An 18,473-nucleotide genomic window follows, 5' to 3' on the forward strand; every position below is an offset into this window, starting at 1 on the left:
CCTAACTGGAATATACGCCAAACTCCCCATACTCACTGCCTTTCATCTCAAAGCATCGGCCACTACATTGGCCTTTTCCGGATGATACAGAATAGTGATATCATAATCCTTAAACAACTCCAACCATCTCCGCTGCCTCAAATTAAGATCCTTTTGCTTGAACAAATGTTGAAGACTGTGATGATCAGTGAACACCTCACAAGATACGCCATACAAGTAATGCCTCCAAATCTTCAATGCATGAACTATGGCAACCAACTCCAAATAATGAACGGGGTAGTTCTTCTCATTGGGCTTCAACTGACGAGAAGCATAAGCAATAACTCTACCCTCCTGCATCAACACACAACCAATCCTAACTCTCGAAGCATCACAATACACAGTATATGAACCTGAAGCTGATGGCAAAACCAACACTGGAGCTGTGGTCAAGGCTGTCTTGAGCTTCTGAAAGCTCTCTTCACACTCGTCCGACCATACAAATGGAGCACTATTATGAGTCAACTTGGTCAAGGGCGATGCAATGGATGAAAATCCCTGAACAAACCGGCGATAATAGCCTACTAACCCAAGAAAGCTACGAATCTCTGTGGCTGAGAACGGTCTAGGCCAACTCTGAACCGCCTCTATTTTTTTGGGTCAACCTGAATACCCTCGCTGGACACCACGTGCCCCAAGAAAGCCACTGTACTGAGCCAAAATTCACACTTGGAGAACTTTGCATAAAGCTTCTCCTCCCTCAATCTCTGCAACACAACTCTCAAATGCTCCGCATGCTCCTCCTAACTACGCGAGTACACCAGGATATCATCAATGAATACTATAATGAACGAATTAAGATAAGGTCGGAACACGTTGTTCATCAAATGCATGAATGCTGCTAGGGCATTGGTTAGCCCGAAAGACATAACAAGAAACTCAAAATGACCATATCTGGTCCTGAAAGCAGTCTTAGAATATCTGAATCCCTGATCTTCAACTGGTGATAGCCCGAACGGAGATCAATCTTGGAGAAGACTCTCGCTCCCTGAAGCTGGTCAAATAAATCATCAATGCGAGGCAAAGGATACTTGTTCTTGATTGTTACCTTGTTCAATTGCCTATAATCGATGCACATTCTCACTGTGCCATCCTTCTTCTTCACAAACAGAACGGGCGCACCCCAAGGTGACACACTAGGCAGAATGAACCCCTTATCTAGGAGATCCTAAAGCTGTTCTTTCAATTCCTTCAACTCCGTTGGTGCCATACGATACAGCGGAATAGAAATGGGCTGAGTGCCCGGCACCAAGTCAATACCAAAATCAATATCCCTGTCCGGTGGCATGCCCGGCAGGTCTGCAAGAAAAACATCGGGAAAATTCCTCACAACTGGGACATAATCAATACTAGGAGTCTCAGCTCCAACATCCCTCACAAATGCTAGATATGAAAGGAAACCCTTCCAAACCATACGCTGGGCCTTCAAGAAAGAGATCACTCTACTGGGGATATAATCAATCTCACCACGCCACTCGATCCGCGGTACACCCGGCATAGCCAAAGTGACTGTCTTAACATGACAGTCCAGAATAGCACGACACAGAGATAACCAATCCATGCCCAAAATGACATCAAAATCCACCATGCTCAATAGCAATAGATCCACTCGGGTCTCTAGACCCCCAATAGTCACCACACATGACCGGTACACACAGTCTACAACAACAGTATCGCCCACCGGGGTAGATTCATGAACAGGTAAAGCAAGAAACTCATGGGGCATACCCAAATAACGAGCAAAGTATGATGACACATAAGAAAAGGTGGAATCAGGATCAAATAATACAGAGGCATCTCTGTGGCAGACTAAAACAATACATGTAATGACAGCATCTGAAGCAATGGTGTCGGGTCTGCCTGGTAGTGCATAGAAATGGGCCTGACGGCCCCCTGATCGACCTCCCCCTCTGGGGCGACCCCTGGCTGCCTAACCTCCACCCCTAGCTGGCTGGGCGGGTAGTGAAGTAACTGGAGCAGAAGTCGAGGGCTGATCCCTCTGCTGGGACGAACTAGCAACATGACGAGGACACTGCCTCCACACATGCCCAAACTCTCCACACTCAAAACAACTCCTAGGTGCTGGAGAAGGGGACTGAAGGGAACCCCTCGCACCGAAGTGACCAACTGATGCACTAGGCATAGAATAACCCTGAGCCGACGAGGCAGGAGATGAACTCTGAGCTGGGAGGGCACTAAGTGATGACTAGCCCCGCTGAGATCCATGATTACCATGACCCGAAAATGCCCCGCGATACTCTGGGCGGGCTGACTAAGAAGGCCTGAAAGAACGACCCCTACCATGCTGAGACTGGCCCCTCGAAGAAGCACCACTATAACTGCCAGATCCTCGAGGCCTCTTGGCTTCCCTCTCCTCTCGATCCTGATGGCAAACCGTCTCAATCTCGCAAGCGATATCGACCACCTCCTCAAACGTAGCACCCAACACCCTCTCTCGGGTCATAAGAATACGGAGGTGATAGTTAAGGCCATAAACAAATCTCCTGATCCTCTCACGATCTGTCGGAACCATCCAAATGGCATGACGAGCCAACTCAGAAAACCTCGACTCATGCTGTGACACAGTCATATCCCCCCGTCACAACCACTCAAATTGTCTACGCAGCGCCTCTCTGCAGGACTGCGGCACATACTTCTCCAAGAAGAGAGTGGAGAATTGCTTCCAAGTAAGGGGCGCTGCTCCAACCGGCCTACGCCTCTCATACGCCTCCCACCATGTGAATGCAGCCCCAGTAAACTGAAAGGTGGTAAATGCCACGCCACTAGTCTCAAGAATTCCTGTTGTACGGAGCATCTGCTGACACTTATCAAGAAAACCCTGGGCATCCTCGCCCTCGGCACCACTGAAAGACGGAGGCTGGAGTCTACCAAACCTCTCAAGACGACGCTGCTCATCATCTGGCATAATTGGCACAACAAACCCCTGAGCTGGTGCAACCGAATGAGCTGGAGGTGCCCCCGGTGTCTGTAGTCCCTGCACTACCTGCTCAGATGTGCAAGAAGCAGGGGTCTGATTGCCTCTCCCGGCCTGTGAAGTAGCTGCTGCTGTAGTGGCTGAAACTGCCTGAGCCAGGCCAGTGCAAACTGATAAGATTATGCCAAGGCCTCCTGAAGACCCGAAATCGCGATGGGCACAACTGGTGCCTGAACTGGTGCTGCTGGAGCATCCATAGTTGGAGCCTGATCTGGAGCTGGGGCAGTCGGTGCATCAATGACCGCGTCTACCACGTCCATGACCGCGTCCACGACCTCTGGTGGCCTCAGTGGGTGGCACTGGTGGTCGCCCACCTCATCCGGTAGCTTGCATCCTCACCATCCGTGAGAGGATGGAATATCAGAAGTTTAGTACTCGGACCAACAAGTTCGCAGGACAAGAGTTTCAAGAATATGAATTTTTCCTAAAGGTTCTACAGACTCTCGATGATAGATACATACATCTTTGTATCGATCCGCGAGACTCTACTAAACCTGCTCATGACTCTAGAGACCTATGTAACCTAGGCTCTGATACCAACTTGTCACGACCCAATCCCCGAACCCGGTCGTGATGGCGCCTCTCGTGAAGATAAGGCCAGCCAGACCAAAACGGAACACCTCTTTTAAATAGTTACTCATCATAAACAGTAATAACATATAATATAATACTCATAAATTGTGAAATTTAACGAAAACAACAGTAAAAACCACCCCGACACAGCCCAAACCGGGGTGTCACAAGTCATGAGCTACTACAGAATCTGCTATAGGTCTACAAAGTACAGAATATGATACAACAGTCTGAAGAAAACATAAATAATAGAGGATAAGTGAGACAAGGGGCTGCGGACGTCAACAACTACCTCGTAATTCCAAATCACCGCCTAGCCTGGAAGGAATCAGCGCTCAGGTGCGGACTCTACTATACTTGAATCTGCACACACGGTGCAGGGAGTAATGTGAGTACTCCGACTCAGTGAGTAATAATTATAAATAATGACTGAAAGTATGAAAACACGAAAAGGCACAAAGCAATTCCATATAAGCAGTAAAATCACTTAAAGCAGTAAATCAGTAAAGAAATCAAAGGATATTATTTTTTTTAAAACAAGTAAAACAAGTAATTTAACAGGTAAATAACAAGTAGAAATCCGCCCCTCGGGCACAATATCAATCGCTCAGCATAGTATCAGCTCCTCGGGCTCACTCTTAGTATAGTATCAGCCCCTCGGGCTCCGTATCAATCACTCAGAACAGTATCAGCCCCTCGGGCTACCTCACAATCACTTATATCAGCCCCTCGGGCATAGCATCAATCACTCAGAATAATGGGTACCCGCGCTCACTATGGGTGTGCAGACTCCGGAGGGGCCCCTTACGGCCCAAGCGCTATATCAAGCCACCTCGTGGAATCATCACTCGGCACTCTGCCTCACATCACTCGAGCCACCTCATGGCATATAAAGTATCTCAGGCCCTCGGCCTTATATCACTCAGCATATCCTCACATATGGCCCTCGGTCTCACTCAGTCCAAAAATCATCACAAGCCCCTTGGGCATTAGTAAAATAGTAGTTCTCAGCCCAAAACATGATGTAGAAATATCATTTAAGTTTCAAATCTGAGTAAAAATGGTTGAGTTTGTAAAACAGTAGATATCAATAGGACTGAGTTCAAATAATAAGTCAAGCAAAGAGGAAACAGTGATAAAAATGCCCGAAGGGTTCAAATAGTTGGCACGAAGCCCAAATCATGATGATAACAAATGAATTTCAGTCAGATATTCGGTAAAATCATCAATCGGGATGGACCAAGTCACAATCCCCAGTAGTAAAAGACCTCACGCTCATCATCCATCGCATATCTTGCCTCAATATAGCACTACGATGTGCAATCCGGGATTTCAAACCCTCAGGACATCATTTACAACCATTACTCACCTCGAACTGGCTAATTCTCTAGATCGCGATGCCTTTTCCCCTTGAATTGGCCTCCACACGCGTCGAATCTATCCAAAATCAGAACGAATACGTCACAATATGCTAAGGGAACAAAGCCCAAGCGAGAACATTCGAAAAATATCAAAAATCCCGAAATTAGCAAAACCCGAGCCCTGGGCCCACATCTCGGAATCGGGTAAAATTTACATTTTGAAAATCCTCATACCCTCACGAGTCTAACCATACCAAAATTATCCAATTCCGATACCATTTGGTCCTTAAAATCATCATTTTATATTTTTAAAAGGTTTCACCATTTTTTTCCCAAATTCCACCCCAAATCACGAATTAAATGATGAATTCAGTGATAGATTCATGTATTCTAGCAAAATATGAGTTAAAATCACTTACCCCGATGAATTTCTTGAAAAACCATCGAAAAATCGCCAAAATCTGAGCTTTCTAGGTCAAAATATTAAATAAAATCCAAAACCTCGTATTTATAAGTACCCCTCAGATTTCAGCTACCGCGGGCCGCACCAAATCGACCGCGAGCCGCACAAGCCAGTGCGGTCCGCGCAAAAACGACCGCGACCGCACAGGCCTTCCTCTGCAGTGATAGGCTTTCGTATTTTAGTCATAACTTTTTATACAAATGTCCAAATTGTAATATTTTTATTTTTCTGAAAATTAGATACGAAGGTCTACAACTTTCGTTTTTGAATCACCTCAAAATTCCTTGTAAATCAAAAGATATGATCTTCCGAAGTTGGTCCAGCGGGAAGGTTCTTCACCGCGGCCGCGCCCACTTTTGTGCGGTCTGCGCGACGCCTACCGCGCCCGCTTTTGTGCGGTCCGCACAACACTCACCGTGGGTGCACTCATTTTTGTGCGGACCGCGTGGGTGAGTTCCGGGGCCTGCAACCCTCCTGGACCTGCTACAGCTATGATTTTCGGCCTAAAACATCCCGGAACTTACCCTGGACCCCCAAAACTCCAAACTAATTGTACCAACACATCCCATGACATCGTTCAAACTTGTTCAACACTTCGGAACGCTTACACCAACATCAAATCACCAATTTAACATAGGATTCAAGCCTAAGAACTCCAAGAACTCTTAAATTATGCTTTCGATCAAAAGGTCTATCAAATCTCGTCCGAATGACCTAAAATTTTGCACACACATCCAAATGACATAACGAAGCTACTGCAACTCTCAGAATTCCATTCCGGCCCCTATATCAAAATCTCGCCTATCAACCGGAATTTGCCAAAATATCAATTACACCAATTCAAGCCTAAATCTTCTCTACAACTCCAAAACCTATTTCGATCGCGCTCCTAAGTCACAAATCACCTCCCAAAGCTAACCAAACTATCGGAACTAACTCCCGAGCCTTCTAACACATAAGTCAATATCCGGTTGACTTTTCCAACTTAAGCCTTCTTAAAAGAGACTAAGTGTCTCATTTCTTATCAAATCCTCTCCGAACTCGAACTAATCAACCCGACCACATAAAACACGGATAACGAAGCGTAAAGAAGATGAAATGGGGGAAACGGAGCGGTAACTCATGAGACGACTAGTCGGGTCATCACAGAATTGACTACCAAGAAACATTCTCTCCTATTTTCAAAATGGTCACTATTAGAGTAATTGTTTCTTTAGCTGCAGCTGAAGGTTGAATGGACGTCTACAATGACTTCTTGCAAGGTGATTTACATGAGGAGGTATACATGGACCTTTCTCAAGATTTCAGTTCTGAAGTTGGCAAACATCAAGTATGCAGGTTACACAAGTCCCTCTATTGACTTAAACAAGCATCCATGCAATGGAACATTAACTTGATCTCAACATTGATTGATTATGGTTATACACAAAGTCATTTAAACTATTATTTGCTCACCAAAAAATCAGGCAACAAACTAGTGGTGATTCTGGTTTATGTGGATGATCTCTTAATCACTGGACATGATCTTGAGCTCATTAATGTCCCAAAGGTTGTTCTGCAGAACAATTTCAAGATCAAGAATTTAGGTGAGCTCTGATATTTTTTGGGGATAGAATTTACTAGAAGTAATGGAGGTATATTGATGCATCAGCGCAAATATTCTCTGGAATTAATCTTAGACATGGGACTTGTAAGTGCTCGACCACTTGGTGCACCGGTGTAGTTGAATCAGAAGCTTACCAGTAGTGAATTTGATGCTCATGTTGGCTCATCCTCTGATCGATCGCTAGAGGATCCTAGTAGCTACCAAAGACTTATAGGCAGACTGCTTTACTTGACCATCACTAAGCCAGACATTGTTTTTGCTATGCAATTTTGAGCCAATTTATGCATGCTCCTAAAGCCTCTCACATGGAAGCAGCCATCAGGGTAGTGAGATATGTCAAACAGGCACCCGACCTTGGTATCCTTATTTCATCTCACAACTCTCCTACACTTCAGGCCTTTTGTGATGTAGACAGGGCCCCAACACCAGAAATTTAGTTATAGGATGCTTGATCAAATTTGGAGACTCTCTCATATCTTGGAGATCCAAGAAGTAGGCAACCATTTCTAGAAGCTCAGATGAAGTTGAATACATGAGTCTTGCAACTACTGTGGTAGAGATTGTTTGGCTCATAGGTCTATACAAAGAATTGTGAGTTTTCTTACATTTGCCTATTCTTATGCACAGTGACAGCAAGCTTGCCATACAGATTTCTGTCAATCTTGTGTTCCACGAGCGGACTAAACATATAGACATTAAGTGTCACTTCATTTGGGAGAAGATTCATTAAGGTCTAGTGGACACCCTTTATGTGCCATCATCAGAGCAACATGCTGACATCTTGACTAAGGGCCTTCCTATTGCTCAACAGTGTTATCTACTATCCAAGCTAGGAATGAAGAATATCTTCATCTCTCCTAGCTTGGGGGAGGGGGAGGGGGAGGGGGGGAGTGTAAAGGAACTAGATAGATAAACTACAATGTACTAATGTTGAGCTGGACACTAGCTGTACATTGTAGTTAGTTGGTTGATTAATTTAGTCGGTTTGAAAGTTGTATATATTATTAGCTACAATAGCTTTTTAGAATAGAGCTTCATTGTTAATTAGATCAATCTAGAAGCCATCGATTTCTCCTTACCCCGTTTTCATTCTTCTTCTACTCTTAATCTCTTCGATCATGAATAAGAATCAACCTACTCAACAAAATTATAGTCACAAGTAGGAGTATTCACTTGCTCCTTAATTTTCTTTCATTTTGATTCAGGTTTTACAAAATTAACTGGAATATGTCATTATTTTAATTTCAGTTTTTTTCGACTTTTTTCAAATGAAATAGAAAATAAATAATTCAATCTATTGGAAACAAATTCTAAATTCCATTCCTAATGGTCTTGCTTTCATTTGCATTGCTATTAGAAAAATCCAACATTTTTCAAAAAAAAAGATTAACTAAAATTTTATTATATTTAGCCAAATAAAAAAGTTTAGCCTAAATAATGTAGTTCTATCCGAGTTTTATTATAAATTATATTCGAAAATAATTATCTAAAAAAGTAACATTCTTAAAAAGATAAAAATATATTTTAGTTTTCAAAAAAATCCCAGATATACAGAAAAATCCACGTGGCAGGCGAGTGCACCCATATTTTTTGCCACGTCAGCGTCCAGAGGGGTAATGGCTCTCAAAATGCCAAGTTGAGGGGAGTAATTAAGATTACCAATAATTTAAAGTTGTAACTAATAATTTGTATCAAATTTAGAAGGGATTTAAGGTATTTTACCTTTTTATACAAACAGATTCTCTCGAGTCGTGGGGAAGACGTTGTGGAAATTTCTCATGTTGTCTTTATTTTCTTCTTATTCTTAGGTTGACTGACACAGGAATAGACACAAACACTGCCTTACTTCATCAACTGTGAAAAAGCTTATGCTATTTCCACAAGGTGTAGACCCCACTTTTGACTAATCGGAAACGAGAAAATACTTAAGAAAAGATGGAAATTTTGGAAAACGCGTATGTCTGCATTATTATTGAAAATAGTAGGAAGAATTGAACTGGTCAGCCTTTGTCATACGTTAAAACTCACACGAACGAATAATGGTAACGTGGGAAGTAGACATGAGTTAGAAATAAAGGCATATAATGAACCACACGTGTGTGACAGGAACTAGAAATTCATATATACTCACTCCTTTCACTTTTAGTTGTTCACTTTGAACTTTTCACGTCATTTAAAAGATAATAAATAAAGTGCATAATTTACCATAATATTCATATATATTAGTCTGTCTATAGTCTTAATAGATTTGGAATGAGTAATTAATGCGAAGGGCAAAATAAGAAAAATAAATTATTTTTCTCTTGATATGCGAAAAATGATAAAGTAAAAATGAACGGAGAGTGTAATGGATTAAGAAAATACTAGAATATCGTACCTATCGTTCTTGAGCTGAGTGATCTTGTTTCGTATTAGTTGGAAGTGATCATTTTATTCGTCAATCTAATGATCAAACAAATTCTGGTTCATGCAATTTTTGAAGATTCAGCTTATTTTTTTAATGGAAAATTAAGAAAATATAACATTGTTGATCCATCATAGGAGTATTCTTTATTAGAGCAGTTGACAATTAGATCTACCTTTGTCCATTATTCTCATATCTCTGATTGCACAACAACAACGTTTAGCTTGAAGATTGAATTGTTTCTCCAATTTCATCGATCGAACTTTTATTTCATAGAAAAAAATCACTCTTTTCAACATTTGCTCATATGAAGGTGAGATATAGGGTATACAAACACTAAAAGAGCGAATTTTCTCTTAAAGAAATGCTAAATTAACATAAACGAGCTTTACTTCGTCGAAAAACGTTAAAAATATCACGTGCCTTGCACAAACACATTACCTTTAAGAAAATATACCAAGACGAGACGAGTTTCGAAGAAGTTTCAGTTTTGCATCATGACTAATTTATGTACAACTATATTATCACATATAAAAAAACAAATATATCCTCCCATAAATTAAGTAATGGAGAAATATAATTAGCACAAAAATTACAACCTTTAGAAGAGTTAACAAATAAAAGTCTTATTATTTTGACAAGCATCTAATGAAGCTTAATTATCGAATTTCAATTAACTGATTATTCTATTAAAGAAAACATAATGCTCTTATAATAATTGTGAACATATTCTTACCATGTTTGTGGTATACATATTGCTGCATGTACTCATTTCATATATTTGCCTTAAATTTTCTATAGTGGAAGAATCCTCAAAAGCACGACTTAGAACCAGTCAAAGTCTAGTAAGTATTTTGGAATAATTAAGAAAAAACATTTATTAAACACGACTCCCAACCCCGTCAAACACGATATAGGAATAGGAGGACTAATTGCAAGAAATGTCTAGACGTTCTTTTGTTCTTTTCTATGTCATGTCTATTTCCTTCGACAGTGACTCACCCCGCAAAACTAGCTTTAATTTGGACTTGAACCAATTCTAAATTCGTTGATTCAATTATGTAAATCTTTAATTTGTATTTCGTCCATCTATATTTCTTGTGGGATTATACTGGGGCGTTGTTGTTGTTGTTGTCCATCTATATTTCGTTTCATTTTAATACTACAGAATGTTATCATATTTATTGTTAGATTATGTTACGATCCGGATTTCCCATCGTGGGGATCGTGATGACGCCTAACTCTTAAATGCTAGGCAAACCAACAATTACGGTTTTAACACATTAACAATTAACCTAAACATAAATAAATAATAACAAAAACTAAACAGATTTAAAGTGCGGAAGTGTTATATAATTCAAAATACTCCAATACATGTCTACCCCAATGATCTGGTGTCACAATTCACAAATGTCTAAGAAGTTCTATAAATACTGACTTAAAGAATTACAACTGTTCTCGAAAGGGAAAGAGACAGATAATCCGAAATAGGGAAAAAGGGGGACTCCAGGGTTTGCAGACGCCGACAGATGTACCTTGGGTCTCCCGTGGACTGAAGGCAGCAACCTCAACACTACTCACAAGGTCCGGTACCGAAATCTGCACAGAAAGTGCAGAGTGCAGTATCAGTACAACCGACACCATGTACTGGTAAGTGTCGAGCCTAAATTCGCCGAAGTAGTGACGAGGCTAGGACACGACAACAAAATAACCCGTACAATTAAATCATATACGAGAAACAATAATAACAGGAATTTAACAGATAAAGACGGGAAGGAAAATATGCTGAGGGGAATATCATATCATAACAGTAATAAAGTAAAGAAGTAAGGTAAATATCAAACTTGAACCAACAGAAATGATAACACAGTAACACGTGCGCGACATTAACCTTCGTGATTTTACTCTCGTCCTCACCATAAAATCAACAGAAACGGCACGACATCATCCTTCGTGCATTAACTCTCTCATAATCATGGCACGATATCACCCTTCATGCATTAACACTCACTGAATATGGCACGACATCACCTTTCGTGCATTTAACACTCTCTCACAATATCGTGCACGACATCATCCTTCGTGCATTACACTCCTCCTCACCCAAACAATAAAAACAATAATATCCCGGCAAGGGAATCAGCTATAACCAATCTCGTTTCAACAGTTAATTTCACAATGTAAGCCTCAACACGAGTCAATACTTAACAATTATCCAATGCCAAGAAAATTATCAAAAGACTTGTTCAACATGGAGAATTATCAATTTAGGCATGAATAGTACATAGTAAGAATCACAACGGTCACAATTTAAGACTCACTTGCATGCTCAACATCAACGTATAGATACTCGTCACCACACCTATACGTCGTACTCAATATTAACACATAGCAAATAAGATAACAATACCTATTCCCTCAAGCTAAGGTTAGACCAAACACTTACCTCGATTCTACAGCCAAAAATCAAGCCTCAATTACCGCTTTTTCTTTGATTTCCACTTCCAAACCGTCCGAATCTATGCATAACTAACTAATTAACATCAATTGACGCTAAATAAACCAATTCTAAATGCATGAGTATAGATTTCCCAATGTTTTCCCCAAAAAGTCAAAAACTGACACCGGGCCCACTTGGTCAAAACTCGAAGTTCGAACCAAAACCTGATTACCCATTCACCCATTCACCAAAATATGCAATTGGTTTTGAAATCCAACCTCAATTTGAGGTCTAAATCCCCAAATTTCGGAATTCCTAAATTCTACTCAAGAACACCCAATTTCCCATGAAAACCCCTAGATTTTGAGATGAAATCATGTAAAAAGATGAAAAATATTAAAGAAAATGAGTTAGAAATCGTTTACCTATGATTTGGGGAAGAACTCTCCTTTGGAAAATCGCCTATGAGAGCTTAGAGTTTAAAATTTGAGAAATGAGTTCAAAATCCCGTCCAAGTGATGTTTTGATCAATTGCAGATGTCACATTTGTGACAAGAGCTTCGTAATTGCGAAGATTGCAAATGCGAGACAGGCTTCGCAAATGCGAACCTGCTGCATGTCTGCTACTCTCGCAATTACGAATAATTTGTCGCAATTGCGAAGGTTGACCCTCCCTGTTGACTTCACAAATGCGAAGGAAGCGAACATGCTAGCCCATCCTTTTGGTCGCATTTGCGATGAAAGGCTCGCAATTGCCAAGCCCGTGAAGCTCGCAATTGCCAAGCCTGATCTCGCAATTGCGAGATGTAATAGCTGAAGCATACTAGCAATATTTCCTAAGTTCCAAAACACCCCGTGGCCTATCCAAAACTCACACGAGCCCTCGGGGCTCCAAACCAAACATGCACACAGTCTAAAAATATCATACGGACTTGCTCATGCGATCAAATCGCCAAAATAACATCTTAAACAACAAAATTAGCACCAAAACTCATGAAATTCTCAAGATAGTTCAAAATTTCTATTTTCTCAACCAAGGGTTCGAATTATATCAAATTTCTTCCATTTTTCACCAAATTTCCCAGATACGACTTAAATACTATATCAAACCTGTATGGGGATCCGGAACCAAAATACGGGCTCGATACCAACGAGATTACACACTATACCATTTCTAAAAATTCTTATATTTTCCAACAAACAATTTTCTTCAAAAATCCATTTCTCGGGCTAGGGACCTCGGAATTCGGTTCCTGGCATACGCCCAAGTCCCATAGTTTACTATGGATCCTACGGGATCGTCAAACACGGGTCCGGGTCCGGGTCCGTTTACCAAAAACGTTGACCAAAGTCTACTTTAATCAATTTTAAAGGTAAATTTCAATATTTTTCTTAAATTTCACATAAAGGCTTTCCGGAAACGCGTCGGGATTGTACACGCAAATCGAGGAGAAAGAAAATGAGGTTTTTTAGGCCTCGAAACCCGAATTCGGATTCTAAAACACAAGATAACCCTTTGGGTCATCACATATTATATTTACGCTTAACGTCAATGTTATGCCATCGGGGCTTGGGATAACTAGCTATGTGTATATATATGATTGCTTTTTGATTTACGTTATGTCCAAAATCAAGATATTGACAATTTAAATAAAAAAAGGCGGCAAGTTTAAAATTTTTATTTAGAATTGAGTATAGATTACTTGCATGGCGGATCCAGGCTAGGATTTGAGACTTATGGGTTCCTACCGTAATTTTAGATTAATATGCAATAATAATTGGATTTACAATTAGATATTTACAAATATTTAGTGAATTTCTTAATATAAATACGGGGTCTATGTAAAAGTAATTACTGGGTTCCCGGGAACCCGTATTCTAGGCTCTAGGTCCGCTCCTGCAGTTGCATATGGTTCACAGAATTAGATAAATCATGAATAGGAGCTCCTCCAATGCCGGACGGATATCTGAATATAGAGTACAAATGGCAACTGATGAATGTTGAGTATCATGCCAATGTAGCTTTGTGTAAACAAATTTTACACTATCAGTACAACTTAATCCATGTATTGCTCTATAACCTAAAAAATCTTTTAACTGTCGATACACATGCAGAAGATAAACATACATAAGTCAAGGTCTTTCACGACTGATGTTGATTGATCTTTCTCCTTTTTTTATGGCTTCTTCTGCATGAAAATTGCCTACTAATGTTTGTAACTTCAATTCTTGGAACCATAAAATTAATCAATCCAAGCCACAATGATCATAAACTATGTCTATCTCATTTCTGTTCTATACTTGTCTTTCTTTTTTCATTTGGTGCGTTCCCAATTGCACACTGACCAAATTAATACCATGAGAAAGATTTATGATATGCTTCAGAATGATACTGCTACTTCTTTTGTATGGGATGGGATTAATAAAAGTTCAAACCCATGTTCTTGGAAAGGAATTTCTTGCAATTCTAATGATAATTCTTCCATAACAAACATCTCCTTTTCATTGTTTTCAATTTCTAGCTCTGACTTCTTGCCTGTTATTTGTCAAATTAATACTTTGGAGTCCCTTGATGTTTCCCAGAACAATTTAAGCTCACTCCCAGATGGGTTCATCACTGGTTGTGGGGGGCTTATAGGGTTGAACTTTAGTAGGAACAGATTGGAGGATTCTTTGCCTAATTTCACTGGTTTTGGAAATTTGGAGTCTTTGGACTTTTCTCATAGTAACTTGAATGGGAAAGTTGACTTGCAGTTGGATGGATTGAACTCACTCAAGAGTTTGAACCTTAGCTTCAACAATTTTTCTGGTTCAGTTCCTACCAGTCTTGGAAAATTTAATCTTTTGGAGGAGCTTCAACTTTCTGCAAATGTTTTTCAAGGTGAATTCCCCACTCAAATTGTGAACTTTGGCAACTTAACTTTGATTGACCTTTCTCTTAACTCTCTATCTGGTGTCATTCCTGATAGATTAGGAGAACTTTCCAAATTGCAAGTTTTGATTTTATCAGCCAATAATTTGAGTGGAACAATCCCACAATCCATTGGGAATATCAAAACATTGACGCGTTTTGCTGCGAATCAGAATCGTTTTGTTGGAAATATACCCCTTGGCTTAACCAAGAACCTGAGGAATTTAGACCTCAGCTTTAACAGTTTAACTGGTATAATACCTCAGGACCTGTTATCCCCAATGAACTTGCAGTTTCTTGATCTGACTTCCAATAAGTTGGAGGGACCTGTTCCTACAAACTTGTCGATAAATTTGATTCGGTTGAGATTAGGGGACAATGCTTTGAATGGGTCGATTACATCTGTTTCTTTTGGAAGCCTTCAGAGTTTGACCTACTTGGAGCTGGACCAAAACCAGCTAAGTGGACCAATTCCTTCTGAATTGGGGAAGTGCCAAAACTTGGCGCTTTTGAACTTAGCCCAGAATAAGCTGAGTGGTGTTATTCCAGTAGAGCTGGGTGATATTTCTAATCATCAGGTACTGAATCTTCAGTCCAATAACCTAGTTGGGGATATTCCGAGTAACATTTCGCAGTTGAATAGATTGCAGAAGCTCAATATGAGCTGGAATTCATTGAATGGCTCCATACCAAGTTCAATAGCCAGCTTGAAAAACCTCACAAACTTGAATTTGCAGGGGAATAAGCTAAGTGGTCAAATTCTGCCTAACATTAGTAACTTAAATTTATTGTTAGAACTCCAACTTGGAGGGAACCAACTTGGTGGGGTGATTCCAGCAATGCCGCTAAGTTTGCAGATTGCTTTGAATCTCAGTCACAATCTCTTTGAAGGACCTATACCAATTACTCTATCTAGATTGACTTCATTGGAAGTTTTGGATCTCTCTTACAACAGGTTCTCAGGTCAGATTCCCGACTTTCTGACTAAAATGGGAGGCTTGACTAGGTTGGTGCTTTCAAACAATCAACTCTCTGGAGTTCGTCCAGAGTTTGGAAGCTTTGTCATTGTTGAGACAAATGGAAATAGGGATCTGATCAATCCTTCCCCAATTTCAGAAAACAATGAGGAAAAGGGCACGACATTTTCATCGACCATAGTCCTCCTCTTTGTTTTAGGTGGCTTTGTTTTTGGTATGTTTGCAACAATTTGTATCTGGTACGTTGTTTTTAAAGAGGTTGCACAGAAGTGAGTTTTATTGGATCACTGATGATGACCTCCACAAGTCTCAAATTAAATTGTCCAAGACAATGGCTGCAATTTGTAGGGCCAATTAACTTTATGCAAAGCAATGAATTCTACACATACTACAAGGTTAGATGCCTTGTGGTATATACTATTGCTTCAAGAAGATTGAGAGGCAGAGCAAGTCATTTAACTTGCATAGCTTTGAAAGATTCAAAAAAGGGCTTGTCAATATAGGCCACCTTAGCAATTACACCATGGCCCCCCTTGCTTATGTTGTTGAATCTGATACGGCATATATCATTTATGATTAAGATAGCGACTTGATTCATTTGTTAAATTAGAAATTTATCACTTAAATGAATGCTCTTTATTGCTGTGTTTTCATAAAATCTTATACTTATCTACATAAATATCACTCACTTCACCCAACATACTATTTCTCCTATATTTGAGAAGGCAATAGAGAGACTTTTAAGGATTCAAGAATTCCTGTAAATCAAGAAATTTAATGGTTCGTTGCATCTTGAGAGTATGAAGCCAACAACTATATCTACTTGGGTAGGACGACAACCACAACAAAGACATCATCTTGTCAATAAAGCATAACGAACCAACTTTCACTTTCTTAGTGTTTATTACTTTAGGGACTTCATTTATAGTTCCTTTCGTTATAATTCTTTGTAAGAGACCAGCTCATTGAATCTTACTCCTTTAAAATGTAAGACACCAGGTCCACCAATGAGCAACTCTGTATATTGCTTTCCTTTTGTTTTTAAATAGAACTACACAAGAAATAACACAAATTTCATGTCTAATTCCAATGATCTAACATGATTCCGTAAAATCCAGTTCCAACATTACCTCAGTGTTTTTTTTACAAAGTCCTGTTTTAAACCATAATTTTTGTATTTGCAGAATATGCATATGTGATGAGAGTAACTGAGGCTGGTAATATGTATAATTTTGGGGTGATAATGCTTGAGCTGCTAACTGGAAAACCAGCCATTAGTGAAGGAATGGAGTTGGCTAAGTGGGTATTAAGCAAGTCAATCCAGCATGAAGATTTGGGTGAAGTTCTTGACAGCAGAGTGAGTGGAAAATCTACTCAAGTTCACCAACAAATGCTTTTAGTGCTTGAAATTGCTCTGCAATGCTTAAGTGTCTCCTCAAGTGAAAGACCTGATGCCAAAGAATTACTAGAGACATTGCTAACCTTGGGCCAGCAGTTTGGTATTTAATCACAGATATTGTAACAATGTTCGACATCTACTACGGCCCCTGGTCTATCTGATGCTGCATATGACACAACGAAAGTCTCAATCTTGGATCCTCTGCTCACGGATCTGGTCCTCGTCGTATGGCATAAGCACAATCTTTAATTAATACGCTTATTTGGCTCTAGACACTTATAGACATCAAAAGAATCCTAAAATGACGTATATTAGAAAGCCTAATATCCTTCCACATAGTCACTGGCTATAGATATGGCACTCACCGTATTCATTCAGTATTCTGATACCAAGTTTATCACACCCTAACTAGGGGCTAGCGAGTTTGCTTAATATTCTCATCGTATAACCTCACATAAAATAATTCATATGCTAAATCAAACTCAAAGAATGTCATAAGCATCATAACTAATCAGCTCAACGGAGGAGACACAATTTTATTGTTAGGAGTAACACAAACGTTCCAACTATAATCTCTAACTTCCGGCGTTTGTGGTCTAAGTAAGTTTTTTGTCTACTCTAACCTACCGGTAGACAATTAGACGATACCATCTAGCTGAATTTATGCCTTGCACTTGTTGGTACGCTCACATAAGTCCAACATTTGCTATGAGTCTTTTCAATATTTACGGGGTTCTGTATATCGATAGAAAATGTAGATAACTTCTAGGTTTTGCGAACCTAACTTATTTATTAACGTAAGAAGATGAGTCTAAATGAGCTAAATAGATGGTGACGATTCACATAGTTGACCTTTACTAGCTTGAGATTGAGGCTTAGTTGTTTTTGTTGTATATAAATGTACTTGTCTCCCAGATATTTCTTTTTACAAAATTTCATATGTTTAATTTTATAATATTTGTTTATGTCCTCTTTTAGGCTTAGAGAGGATATATGTATCAGGTTCTAATACAAGTTTTCATAGAATGAGACTAAAGCAAGGGGCGCTGGAAAGGGTTAAACTGGAAAATTATCTACTCCCTCCGTTCACTTTTAATTGTCAAGTATTCTAAAAATAAATTTTTATTTTTACTTGTCATTTTTCACATATCAAAAATAATTTATTTTTTCTCTTGTTCTAAAAATAAAATTTCATTTTTTACTCATTTCAAATTATTTTTCAAATTCATTAAGACTATACACCAATTAATATGGGTATCATAGTAAATTTTATACTTTATTTATTATTTTTTAAGGGCAGAGGCG

The 18,473-nt window shown here is 39.6% G+C and overlaps 1 protein-coding gene across 2 annotated transcripts; it reads left to right on the forward strand.

Moving 5' to 3' along the window:
• The first annotated feature begins 13,707 nt into the window (after nucleotides 1–13,707).
• On the forward strand, nucleotides 13,708–17,527 carry LOC107780278 (uncharacterized). 2 transcript variants are annotated; one of them, XM_075232912.1, is made up of 2 exons: nucleotides 13,708–14,762; nucleotides 16,954–17,527. In XM_075232912.1, the coding sequence occupies exons 1-2, from the start codon at nucleotides 14,144–14,146 to the stop codon at nucleotides 17,274–17,276; spliced, it is 942 nt and encodes a 313-aa protein (XP_075089013.1). In that variant the 5' UTR covers nucleotides 13,708–14,143; the 3' UTR covers nucleotides 17,277–17,527. The 2 variants fall into 2 exon arrangements, with proteins under 2 accessions (XP_075089013.1, XP_016456297.1); XM_016600811.2 differs by lacking the exon at nucleotides 16,954–17,527 and having other exon boundaries at nucleotides 13,738–16,353.
• The last annotated feature ends 946 nt before the right edge of the window (nucleotides 17,528–18,473 follow it).

The sequence above is a fragment of the Nicotiana tabacum genome, chromosome 16 (genome assembly GCF_000715075.1).
Source record: "Nicotiana tabacum cultivar K326 chromosome 16, ASM71507v2, whole genome shotgun sequence".
In the NCBI taxonomy this organism is placed as follows: domain Eukaryota; kingdom Viridiplantae; phylum Streptophyta; class Magnoliopsida; order Solanales; family Solanaceae; genus Nicotiana; species Nicotiana tabacum.